Genomic DNA, 13,673 nt, shown 5'->3' on the forward strand with positions numbered 1-13,673 from the left:
AGAAGTCCCCCTAGAAGAATCCAGGACAGGATCCAGAATAGAGTTGAAATCCCCCAGGAAAATCATATGGGTCCCAGGTAACAAGGTCACCGACAAGAACACCCCCAGAAGCTTCTTATAAAAGGACCGTTGAGCAGTATTGGGAGCATACACTGACATCAAAAGAACCGGGCGCTGGTACAACGTACCCTGAACCAGTACATAGTGACCCTCCGGATCCGAAAGGACCCGAGATTGAACAATAGGGACGGACTTATGCAGCAAGAGAGCCACCCCGGCCTTAGCCTTAGAAGAGGAAGCAGAATAACATTGTCCCACCCAGGACTGCCTCAGCTTACCATGTTCTTTCTCGGAAAGTTTAGTCTCCTGCAGGCCCACTATATCTGCCCGATGCCGGGCTAAATGCTGCAAAATCTTGGTTCTCTTTATCGGAGAGTTAATACCCGACACATTCCACGTCACACAACGCACTCCCCGCTTAGGCGGCATTCAGAAGAAAACCAACAGGGTCTACAAAACAAAGGAGTAGAGAACTCCTGCCGAGAGTCCCAACCCTCCTCCCGGCAGCCACCCTTCCAGCACACACACACACACCTCCCACCAACAACCACACCGATCCTATCCCCCCACCCCTCCATCCACTATCCCTCTTCAACCCCAGCTCCTCCCTCCCAGACCCCCACCGCCCCGCCCAAGCCCAACTCCCCCTCCCTCCCCCCCTGATACCCCAGTCCACCACTCCAGAAGAGGGTACGCCAATTGCCCAAAGACCCTCCCCCCCTCAGCCTCCCATACAGAGACCAAGCAGTAAGAAGCAAGAATGAGGAAAGGCAAGAGCCAAGGGGCAAATACCAGCAACAAAAGCAGGACCCCAGAGGAAAAGAGCATCGAAAGGAAAAATAAACGCAAAGTCCCACCACGGCAGGAATCAACAACAAACTAGCTCAAAGGGCCAGAAAACAGTGTCCAGAACAAACAAAAGTAACCCCCAAGAAGGGGCCACAAACAGAGAGAGCCATAATAATATGAGCCATCATGTCTCAAGGGGAACACCTCCTGCATCCCACGGGTGCTCCCCCACTCATAGCAGAAAGGAACCACAAGACACTGTCAGAGTCCATCAAGTGCTCGGCTCCAGATCAGGATACCACAGAAGAACCTGAGCCCAGGCGGCCTCGCTGGTTTCAAAGAGAAAGGGTTGACCCCCATGAAGCACCCGGAGCTTGGCAAGATATTGCAAAGTGAAGCGTAGCTTTTTCTCAGTGAGTTGCTTGCAGACAGTCGAATAGCCTCGGCGGAGGGATGCCACCTGTGCAGAATAATCCTGGAACATCAGGATACGCTGGTTCTGGAACTGTAAGTCCTTTTTCTGGCGATAGGTGCGGAACAGAAGATCTTTGATAGCAAAATTGAGGATGCGGAGGATCACCACGCGTGGCCTGGTCGAGCCCTCCTGCCTCCTGCCCAACCGGTGCGCTCGTTCGATACGCAAGGGACCCAGGCCCCGCGTAGCCAGCAGCTCAGTCGTCAACCATGCTTCCAGTGTAGGCATGAGATCTCCATCAGATATCGTTTCTGGGACCCCCACCAGGCGCAGATTATTTCGTCTGGAACGATTCTCCAGATCCTCCATTTTCTCCTCACATTGCCCCACTTTGCGCTGTAGTTGCTGTATCTCTGCCTGCATGATAGTAATGGAGTCCTCTGCAGTGCTGATCCATTGCTCAGCCTCAGAAACACGAGTGTTAAACTCTGCCACTGATGTAGAGAGAGTTGCAATGGACTCCTGCACCTTATCCAAGCGCGTCCCCAGCGCCAGCACGACTGCCTCCGTGAGACGCGCAATCATGTCCGCCCCCGCTGAATCAGCGGCATCTCCCGAGCCGGCCATTTTGCCGTCCGTGCCAGGCCCCGATTTCGTTCGTTCGCGCTCCTTTTTACCGGCCTTCACCGCCATATCTCCACTCCCTTTTTGTAAAAATTTGTCCATAAAGCCCCAAGGAGTCGGGAGAAAACGCTTGGTGGTGAGTATAATCGCTGAATCTAGTTCCAGGAGGCCGAAGCAGGGGAAGAGCAGCGGAGCTCAAGGAAAACGCGTCTTCCCTGCTCTCGGCACGGCCACGCCCCCTCAGTATTGCAACTCTTACGTTCTTATGTTTGTTCTAACCACTGTATGTCTTTGCACTGTGACTGCTGACTGGTTGAATAGTCCACAAAATTGCAAAGAACACCATCCTTGGTTCTGCTCTTAGTCATTCTATCGTATCTTCATTGTATGGGGTCACAACCTGAGTAGGCTCTCTTATAGATGCATTATTATTTTTCATCTCAAGAACTGTGGGTAACATTTTTATTTAACTCAATCAAGATTTGCTATCCTGTCCATTAAGTATGAATATCTAAACGGCTTATGTCTATGTGGGCTAGAGTGAAGAATAGATAGAATAGCAAGGGTAATTGGGAATGAACTACAAATTTGAATATGATAGAGGAGAGGATTAGCTATGTCTTCCAGACCGGCACCAACAAATGGGAAAACAGAATATCAGGCTACTCAAATGCATCAGCAAAAAGAAATGTCTTGAGATCTATTTTAAACTGTTGTTGAGAAGTTTGTAATCTGAGGTGCTGTGGCATCATGTTCAGTGTTCTGGGCCTAGGACCGAAAATATAGTGCGTCAATGAAGGAATACTGGGAAGAGATTGATGAGCACTGCTCTAATACTTCTTCTGTATGATGTGGTTCTCTTTTCTTACCCTACTTCTTCTGTCCAGTGGTGCTCTTTTGATTCCATTAGCTACCCTGGTGTACAGGATTTAGGTCTTAAGTGGCGCTTATTTCACCGATCTTCATGTTGTCACTTATGCTACCGTTTTAAACCCTTATTTAGTTTCTTTAAACAATTGGATTGTCTTAAATTGAACCCATCTAAATGTGTTGCTGTCTGATTTTCTCAGAAGTTTCTTCTTCCATATCTGCAACCCTTGATTGGTAATATTTCTGTTTATGAATGATTCCTCCTAGGAATCTGGGGGCGGTCAATAAGATTGCTTACATTTGATGGTTTTTTAAGTTTCTTAGAAATATTTTGTTCTTTGATTCATGCTATTGTAATTCTCTTAATAGTATGAAACTTTCTTTTGTGTGCTGTAATCTTCGCACAGAATATGGTAATTTGTATCATAACATTCATCAATATGATAATTTCCCTATTTATTGATAGCTGAGAATTGGCTCTCTGTTCTTATTGCCTGAGGTTTAAACTTCTGGCTTTGGCTTTCATACTTAGGGCTCTTTACATGGAGATTGTGCTTTTCTCAAAAAATGTAAGTCTCCCTCCAATTTAGGAATCAAGGAAACTCTTATATCTTGGCATCCCAAGTCCTCTAAATTTTCTTCACACTTCTACCTCTAACCCTCTGTTGTAGTTCCTTCCTATTTCTCCTACTGTAAACCGCGTCGAGCTCTACGAACGTGGAGATGATGCAGTATACAAACCTAAGGATTAGATTAGATTAGATTATCTTGCTAAGCTTTTGATTCCTTTTCTACAGCATTTCTGGTATTCTTGTTTCCTGGTTATAACCCCCAATGGCTTTACAGTATAGTTACAGTTCACAGTTGTGGATCAAGATGAATATGATTAGTTTAATGGATGGTGGAGTCTTGGAAACTCAAAATGTGCTAGGGAGACCGGATTTCTGGAGGCTATACAGGACTGACGAACCTTCATGAAATTGAGGGCCAATCCTTATACAGGTCCTTTCTGAAGAAAAGTCTAAAGTGGAAGGCAAATGAGTCAACCATGGGGAAAGCTCTTTTTGCACAACAGTACTCAAAGTATTTCCCCATGTAGATGAAAACCAGAGATGTGGATAGTGTATGAGCTTTTAACAGAGTGGAGATAACCTGCACATAGTAGCCACTGATGGTCAAGCAGCACCGTTCATGGCCAAGCCAGAAGGGATCTTGGTTCACCAACACAACTGAATTCTGCCTTAGGATTCTCTGCTCCTGCAGAACTCAGGTGTACTAGATTCATGTACCAAGAACGATATGACCAGTCCAGAGCCGCCAGGATGACCAAGGGATAAGTTGCTATGCTTTGAAGAACTTTGCCAATCAGATGCCAGGGAGGAAACATGTAAAGAGATTCTTGTCTGACCCAAGGCAGAACCAGGGTATCAATGCCTGTTGCCCCAACCCTCCTTCAACTGAAGAGAATGCATTTCACATTTTAACTTGACACTATGAAATCACAGCATAGGTACCCTCAGCAATCTACGACTTCCAGACTCACACTCAGGAAGTCTATATGAACATTCTCAAAATTCTTCCACTGTGAACTGCCTCTAGCACCACCAACTGCAGTCTAGATGCCACCCTGTTAGTTGAATAAGGCCACCACTGTAATATTGCCCTAAATCACCCAGACTGCTCTCCTTCTAGAAGGGAATGGAATGGAAGTGCCTCAAGACCAGTCAGACAGTTCTGTTCTGGTATCCATGCAATTGATTGACACTGCTTCCAAGCAAGAGACTATCTTGACCATGGGTTCCCCAGCCAAAGACTGGCATCCATGGTCACCATGACCCAATTGAAGGGGTCCAAATATATGTCCCAAAGTAGGTGGCCAAGGCGATCCCACCAAATTAGCCTCCTCTGTAGCAGTCCTGAGATCGAGAGATAGCTCTTGAAATCTTGGGAGCTGCCTGAACATCAATATTTTCTGCAGATCCAAGGAGATTAAAAAAACTTGCCCTGCATGACTAATGCAATCACTAAATGGAATGTCTCCTCCAGAACTGGAGATTCCTGAAGAGAGATGTTGACTCCTTTAGCATCCAAGATAGATAGAAGGAGCTGCTTTCTTCACAACTACAAAATAGATGGAATAGCACCTACCTCCCTGTTCTTGGGGCAGAATTGGCTCTACAGCACCCCCCCCACACACACTTCAGTCTAACAGCCACTAGAGCAGTGGTTCTTAACCTTGTTGGAGGTACTGAATCCCACCAGTTTCATATGCATGTTCACCGAACCCTTCTTTATTGGAAAAATAAAATATGATTTTTTACAAATTCAAAACATAGGTATACAGTGAGGGAAAAATTAATATCAATTTTGAAAACAAAAAAGTTCTCCTATATTTCAAATAATAATAACATAATAATGAAATTTACTGCAAATCAGTGTGATTTCTGCTGTTGCCTCTCAGAGACCAGTTCAGAAATAGAAACATAGAAAGATGACGGCAGAAAAGGGCTACAGCCCATCAAGTCTGCCCACTCTACTGACCCACCCCATTAAGTCTGAGTGCTGATGACTTAGTTCCTTAGCTCGACCTTCGTAGGGATCCCATGCGCGGCTTTACCTTGGCAAGTGCCACTCTCATGTCATTTTCGCAACAAAGTCTGTTCCTTTTCTTTGTTTTTATGTCCAGCATCCTCGAAAAGGATTGCTCGCAAAGATATGTTGTAACAAATGGTATGAAAATTTCCAGAGCTTTCTTAGCAATAACAGGGTACGTTATCAATTGTTGACACCAAAACGTTGAGAGCGTTGTTGTTCTGAAGAGTTGCTGTTGAACCTGGCTCTGCTGAATTTCAATGATTTCATCGAGGTATTCATCATTGACATCTGTTGTCTCAACACTAAACGTGAACGGCTGTCTCATCCATGCTGGATATGACTCTGTTGTAGGGAAGTATCCGTCGAGAGACTTTGCAAGCTCATCTAAGTGCGTGGCAATAGTTTGCTTCAGTTCCGCGGGTACAGAAATATCTCCGATTCCAGATACATCTTTGATCTTACTTACACAGTTGTCTAGCAGGGGAAAGTTTGCGAAGTTATCATTTTCTGTTTGTCGTTTCCATAATGGTAGCTTTTTTTGAAAAGCTTTCAGGTTTTCTTCTGCTTCGATGATGTTGACTCCACCACCCTGCATCTGCTTATTGAGATGATTGAGAGCTGCAAAGATATCAACCATGTACGCTAAAATGAGAATGAACTCAGAATTTTTGAAGCAATCTGCATGACAGTGTTGCTGCTCTTGCAAAAACAGAGCTAATTCCACACGCATGGCAAAAACACGATTCAGCACCTGTCCCCGGGATAACCACCGAACGTTAGAATGGTACAGAAGTACCTCGAATTCAGATCCCATTTCTTTACACAGCTCCTTGAAAATGCGGTGCTTCAGAGCATTATTTCTCACATAGTTCATGCATTCCACAACAATTTTTAAAACTTCTGCCAGTTTTGGAGGCAAGGTTTTTGTTGCCAACGCATGCCTGTGCAGAATGCAATGTGTAACAATGATGTGTGGTGCATCGGCATTCATCAGCGCACCAAAACCGGACTTTCTTCCGAGCATGGCTGGAGCTCCGTCCGAACAGACTGCAGAAACCATATCCCACGAAAGATTGTTGTCTTTGAAGAAGTCATCCACAAGTTTCTTCACATCAGTTGCCTTAGTTGTTGTTGAAGAGGCTTACAAAATAAAAAATCTTCCTTTATCACGTCGTCTTTCACATAGCGCACAAATACTGCAAGCTGGCTTAGATTGGAAACATCTGTGGTCTCGTCGAGTTGAAGGCTGAATTTTGCTGGGCTTGAAATCAGATCTGCAACTACTTGAGCCAAGATGTCTTTGCTCATGTCCTCTATTATGTTGCTGATGATGTCATTTGAAAGAGGAATTTCAGATAACTGAACTTCAGCCGCTTTTCCCAGCATGATATTCGCCATCTTCAACACAGCTGGTTTTATGAGTGTTTCACCAATGGTGTATGGTTTGCCTTGCTTTGCGATCAGGTAAGCAACTTCGTAAGATGTTGTGAGGATCGGTTTGTTGATGGGTACAAAGCCGAGAACAGGCAGAGTAGCCTTTTCATCGAATCTTGCTCTCTTCACCTTGAATTCAGCGAGCGTTGTGTTCTTGTATTTTCCATCTCCATGCAGCTTAAGGAAATGTTCCCTTAGTTTTGCCGGAGCTAGACTAGAATTACTCAACTTGGCATTGCAAATCATGCAATTAGGACGCTGACTCCCATCACGTTCCGTTATACATGTGAATCCATATTGTACATATTCGTCCGACCACTTTTGTATTTTGCTTGACATAGTTAGTAAGGGATTAAAATATTAAGATAGGTATCACACGACGTACCATCACAACAGTTACAATGCGACTACTGTGCGCATCAAATCCCCTGCAGCACAGATAGGCCAAGCGATGTTGCGTGATCACCTGCAGCCAATTATGGACAAGCGGGGCGTATCATCACGAATCATAAGCGCTTCGGTCACGTTCAATCATCTATCAGTTAAATCACAAATTTTGATCAGGAATTGATTGATGTATATAAGGCGTTAGTTACAGATTGATAGATCAAGAAACCGAGTACACGATCAGTCTTGATCAGAATCATTGAATAACTGATAGATGATTGAACGTGACCGAAGCGCTATATGAGTCGGAGATGTGTGTTGACCTCCGCCGAACCCGCGAGACTGACTCACCGAACCCCTGGGGTTCGGTCGAATCCAGGTTAAAAACCACTGCACTAGAGGGTGAGTCACATCACCTCCCAGGGCATAATCCTTGTCACATTAACTCCAAACCCCACTGGCTGTAGGCGATTAGGGCACACTTGTAGTAAAATTGTGGGAGTCCAGTTCCTTATCACAAAGTGGTGCCACTAAACATCACTATGGACTCTTGCCAATTTCTTTACCTCTATCTGCTGGTTGGCAGAGAATACAACCCAGTAGTCTGGATGCTAGTAAACAAAATGCCAGCATACCACTTTTACTGTTTCTCAAAAATTGAATCCCTTTATCAAAAAATAAGAAAAAAAAAAGTTTACCTCAAAATAGGGGTAAGGTGGACCATTAATCTTTACATTGGGCATGATTTTGACTACTTATAGCTCTGTGCTAAACAGCCAATTCACATTTTCCACCAAATCAGAACAGTTTAAATTCAGAAAAATAAAAAAAGACTGAAGAGCAGACCTCTATTTCAGTCCCTCATCACAATGAAGATAAGGAAGGAAGGCACTGCAGGGCTTCCCTTTTAAATTGATTAGTGCTTTTACTGAAATATCTGGGGAAAAGAAAAAGGGGATACTATATGCAATGAATTTATACTTAGTGAAAAGCCCTAGCCACTTTAGCCATTCCTCATAAGGAAGTCGCCCCATCCTTTTTATAATTTTTGTCACTCTTCTCTATACCTTTTCTAATTCCGCTATATCTTTTTTGAGATGTGACCACCAGAAGTGCACACAGTATTTAAGTTGTAGCCCATGAAGCAGGCTTGTGAGAGCCTAAACACAGGTCTTATGCTCTCTTGGAGCCAGTCAAAAGCCTGTCCCATGCTTTGACTGGGAAGCTGACTAGGACTTATGAGCTTTTGCTACCTCATACAGGAGTGGAAGTTCTGGGATGGACATGAGGCAGGAGGACCCTTATGCCTGAGAGTAGTAGGGTCCTGTGGCCTGCACCTAAAACCACCTGAAAAAGGAGGGTGCAGAAGGAACAGGTCAGGAAAGTGACTTGATGGCATCAGCATGTTTCTTGATGAGGTTCACCTCATTGCCAAAAAGGTTATCGCCCTAATAAAGGACATCTGCCAATTGCTCCTGAAATGTCAGTTTCAGAACAAAGGCAGACAGCTGGGTGAGTCTGTGCATTCCAAATCCATACTGGAGGCTCTGGATGACATATAAAAAGCATCTTAGCTTGCTTGAGCCATGCTCTTGACACACCTGCTGCATGGCTACTAACTGGAGAAGTTCAGTGTGTGTGTAATTCTGCCACACTGTATTTGAAGTTCTTGATGAGTATGCTCGTGAAGAGCCAGTAGGAATGTATGCAGGAGAGCTGCATAGCATTCTAAACTCTACTTCCAAAGGAATTCAAAGTTCAAGCATCCCTCTCTGGAAGGAGGCACTGATGAGGGAGACTTGGAGCTCTTGGCTCTTTTGGGAGTGGATTTGATGACTCTAAAGTTGAGAGGCAGCTGGAGCTTTTTGAACTCTATACATAGAGCGCCATTTCTTATGAACAGGTTTCACAGACGGCAATCTCCCACATTCTTAAAGATGCTGTGAACAGGCACTGTCACAACCTCCTTAGGAAGCTTATCAAAGATGAGGATGTCCAACATTATTTTAGTTGTGAGAAAATTGAGAATAGTGCAGAATATGTCTGTTCACCTGATATTTGGGCTGAAGAAAAGCGATCATATCAGTCCCTATTATCGATCATTGCATTGGTTGCCAGTGGAGGCATGAGTAATGTTCAAATTTTCAAGTCTCTGTTTCAAGTTAGTTTGGGGATTGGCCCCCTACGTACTTGTTATCTCATTTCAAGCTATATAACCCCATGAGGGTAACCAGGAAATTGTAACTTATTTGCATACCCAAAGATTTTAGGTTGTAAATTTAGGTCTTTTTTAGACAGGAGGTTGCATTTCAAGCAAGTTGTCGCTGTGGTTCTTTTCCCCTTCGATATTCCTACTTCAACTTTGAACTTGATCATATTATGATCGCTGTTTCCCAACGGTCCCACTACTTCCACTTCTTTTGCAGGTCCTCTTAGCCCATTGAGGATTAGGTCCAGAGTGGCATTCCCTCTCGTCGGTTCTCTGAAATGGTGGATATCTCATGTTTTCAGAGGTTAGGTTCAAGGGTTGCTGCCTAACCATATGTGGTCTGAGGTAAAGCATATCCAACCCTCAATTAGGACGGTTTTTCCACAGTGGTATCATAATCTAGTCTTCTGTTTGAACCCTTAAAGGGTACCTCCCTGAAGGACCTTATGCTGAAGAAGGTGTTCTTGTTGCTATTTGCTCAGCCAGAAGAATTTTGAAGCTCCAAACTGTCTCCAGCAGAGATCATATCTTTCTTTCTCTGAGGACACAATGTCTCTCAAGATGGTTTCCATTGTTCTTGCCTAAGGTGTGTTCTACCTTCTATTTTTAAACCATATGGTTTCACTGCCAGCTTTTGGCAGTGATTCATATTTTTCTTGACAGGTCCACAGATTGAATGTGTGTTGGATTCTTTTGTGATATTTGAAAGTTACAAACCTTTTCAGAAGTCAGATAAGCTGTTTGTTTATTTTAGGGTCCATGCAGAGGTAAGGTGGCAACATACATTATTTGGTATAAGATGATGCCGTTTGGGTTGAGATTGCATGCCAGTCGAGCCTAGGATACTTCTTAGGCAGAGGATAGCATGATGATGCTGGAGGATTACATTCATTTGTAAACATTACAAGAGTGTCTTTCATGCCAAGGAGGATACAGGCAGACGGTTTGTTCAGGGTGCCTTGTTTTCCCTTGCCCTTTAGAATACTACGTTTGTATATCTCAATGGTATGAACTGGTTTAGCAGAATGAAAAAGAAGGTAAAACTTATTCAGACCTGTTAATTTCCATTCCTTGAATCCTGCTAGAACAATCTATTACCTGCTAAGAGAGACAGCAGAAGTGGTGGTGGGGTGTGTGTGTTTGATTTACAGTCTGTTCTTTCGGATTCCCAAGGGATAATTTAAGTTTCTCTAGATTGGAGCAGTGTCCCATCTTCGAAAGAAAACCCTCTACACCATGAAACTACTACGACTCATCAGGCCGTACTTCCACCAGCTCCACTTTGCCACCATTGTCCAGATGATGATTCTATCCCAACTGGATTACTGCAACTCCACCTACCTGGGAATAAACGCCAACTTCACCCACAAAATGCAAGTTATCCAAAATACTGCAGTAAGACTCATCTTCGGTCTGACGACTCCATCTCAACCTATCGCAAAACTCCACTAGCTACCCATCACAGCTCGTATAAAATTCAAAACAGCCAATATCATGCATCACATTATCTACGGCAACTCAGCAGTTCCACTCATCAAACTCTTAACTGATGCATGGTCCAACTCAAGCAGAATTCTCAACAGGATCCAATTGAACCTCCCCTTGACAAAAAATCTCAAGTACAAAAAAATCTTCCAGTCCATGTTCACCTTCCTTGGAGTCAAAATCTGGAATGATCTCACAGAGATATTAGAACTGAAACCAACCACACCCTATTCCGAAAGAAACTGAAAACTTCGCTCTTCGACAGCTAACTCTTCTAGGATCATCTTAAACACCTGACCTTTACTTAGTTCGCCTAAGTTTTATGTTTCCTGTCCCTCTGCCACTCCTTCCTCCACCCTACCCTCTTCTCAAGTCACCTAGAGCTTGTTTATGTGTGCGCGGCACACAAATATTAGATTAGATTATTCCTGTGATATTTAAGATTTATGGTTTTATTCTTTTTTTATATAAAGTTTTGGCAGGGATGGCACCATATTATGTTTTAAATGTTAAATCATTGCTCCTTCCTGTGAGTTGAGATCTGAGGGTAAGAAACAGCTTGTATTAGTCAACTACCTAGGGATACAGTGTTCTTGACTGCAGAGTCTTTTTTTATCAGAAAACAATTGAAAGCACACTTTTTTTGCACTTGTAAGTTTGGAGGAGAGCAATTTCTCGTCTGATGCATAACAGTTTGTCTTTTATGAAGTTTGTGTTATGTATATTTTATTGTCATATGCCCAGTTAATAGTGCAGGCTAGAAATTGGTAAATAAAATAAATATTATAGCTTTAAGTATGTTTTGCATTGGGTGTTTTTATATGGGGATTTTGATGGTTGTTCTTGGGCAATAGTAAACTGAAGGATTCCAAACTATATCTTCCCTTATACCAATTATATCACTGGATTGGTTCAATATCTTTGTCTCCATCTTTTGGTAGGGAAGGATCACAGTCTGGTGGTATGGACTAGTCTAGCAGGATTCAAGGGAAGGAAATTAACAGGTATGAATACATTTTCACCTTAATTGATCTGTAGTTCTATGTACTCTTTGCTATGTACAGTGCTCACGATGAGTAAAATAAAATAATGAACACAGAACCAGCAACTTCCTTGACGCTATGTCACCTGCATTTCTAAATTTTGTGATCTGATATATTATAAGGAATGCCAGCAGGCTATGACAGAGATTTGCAGTGGTGGGGCCTTATTGCTAAGTTACAGTAGAGAGAAGAGGCATGTATATAAGAAATAAAGAATAGCCTTACCGGGTCAGACCAGTAGCCCAGTAACCCGTTCTCACAGTGGCCAATCCAAGTCACTAGGACCTGGCAAAACCCATGCTACCGATCCAGGGTAAGCAGTGGCTTCCCCCATGTCTTAATAACAGACTATGAACTTTTCCTCCAGGAAATTGTTCAAACCTTTCTTAAAACCAGCTATCCGCTTTTACCACCTCTGGCAGAATTAAGGGGAAGCAGGGAGAGAAGAACAAAGAGGCAGAGAGACAAAACAGCTACACAGTTTCCTGGCTCTATAAGTTGGAGTACTGTAATTTTTTATATGTGGGATTCAGTTCTTCTTTAATTAACAAACTTCATTTAATTTAAAATACTATGATCTTCCGGCTAAAGAAATTTGACAGCAGTAACTCCACTGGTTACCTGTAAGAGCTCAAATTACTTTTAAGGTTATATGTATGGTTTAATGTATTCTGCAAGCTAATTCCAGTGAGCAATTAATTCATGTTTTGATATCAATTAGAAAATATGATGCACTGATACTGCACTTTCCTTCTCTAAAGGGTAACTCTTCTTTGTTTAGGGCTCCTTTTATTAAATGGTGCTAGAGGTATTTAGCTCATTGGAATTCTTTGAGCGTTGGAGCATTTACCTCACCAGCCCGAGCTAGAAACCTCTAGTGCCATTTAGTAAAACTCAACATTAGCCAATTTTTATTTTTTTTTTAATGATTTATTTTTTTTTCAATTAGGATGGAATCTAGCTATATGTTTTTTGGTTGTTTTTTGGGGGGTTTTTTTGCAAGAAGCTATAAACTAAGCATTAGAGGGCATTGTAAAGTAATTTGCAGGGCCTAGAATGACTCCCAGTTTATAAAATATGAAAACTGTATGAGGCTAACTTAAGAGTTCATGGACGTTTTGTTATATGTCAACATTCAATTAATTGTAATCTTTTGCTAACAGAAGGAAGTTTATCTGAAGCATGGAATGAAAAATACACATCTCCTTCAAAAACATCTGCTTGGAAAGGCAGCAACTCTGGCTCAACAACCATGGAGATGGTAAGGAAGCAATAATAGGGATTGATAAATTAGGACATTGCTGTATTTGCCTAGCACTGACTGAAGGCGCATGCTTTCTCTGTCATTATGTTCTGAATTTGCCTATGGGAAACACTCGCCCCTCTTGTATATAGGACAGGTGCATTATCCCAGGACAAGTAGGCAGCATATTCTCTACATGTGGGTGACGTCACCGACGGAGCCCCCTAGCGGACATTTTCGCAAGCAGACTTGCTTGAAAACCTTCAAGCTTGCGATTGGCCCGCGCATGCCCCTCCCGCCCGGTCTAGGGCATGCGTCTCCTCAGCATGTCCTCAGTTCTCTGTTTTCCACGGAGCCAGAAGCACTGCTCCCTTGCTTCGTGCGATATTGTTGTCCCTCTTGCACCGCGGCTTGTTTAGTTAGTTTAATTTGAGTTACTGTGCTCGCGTCTGTGTGTTTTGTTTTTTCAGTTCGTAATCTTTTGACCAGGTTCACAGTCTTACTCTGGCCGCCTGGCCT

At 43.1% G+C, this 13,673-nt stretch overlaps 1 protein-coding gene across 6 annotated transcripts in view; it reads left to right on the plus strand.

Moving 5' to 3' along the window:
* The window catches only part of LIN9 (lin-9 DREAM MuvB core complex component), a 234,035-nt gene that overhangs the window by 40,574 nt on the left and 179,788 nt on the right, over positions 1-13,673 (plus strand). For 2 of the 6 annotated variants that reach the window (XM_033939856.1, XM_033939859.1), the window contains exons 2-3: positions 11,810-11,872; positions 13,075-13,172. In XM_033939856.1, coding sequence (XP_033795747.1) covers positions 11,810-11,872; positions 13,075-13,172 — 161 coding nt within the window. The remainder of the gene's footprint in view (positions 1-11,809; positions 11,873-13,074; positions 13,173-13,673) is intronic. The other 4 variants (XM_033939857.1, XM_033939860.1, XM_033939858.1 and 1 more) reach the window with 2 other exon arrangements.

The sequence above is a fragment of the Geotrypetes seraphini genome, chromosome 3, assembly GCF_902459505.1.
Source record: "Geotrypetes seraphini chromosome 3, aGeoSer1.1, whole genome shotgun sequence".
NCBI lineage: Eukaryota > Metazoa > Chordata > Amphibia > Gymnophiona > Dermophiidae > Geotrypetes > Geotrypetes seraphini.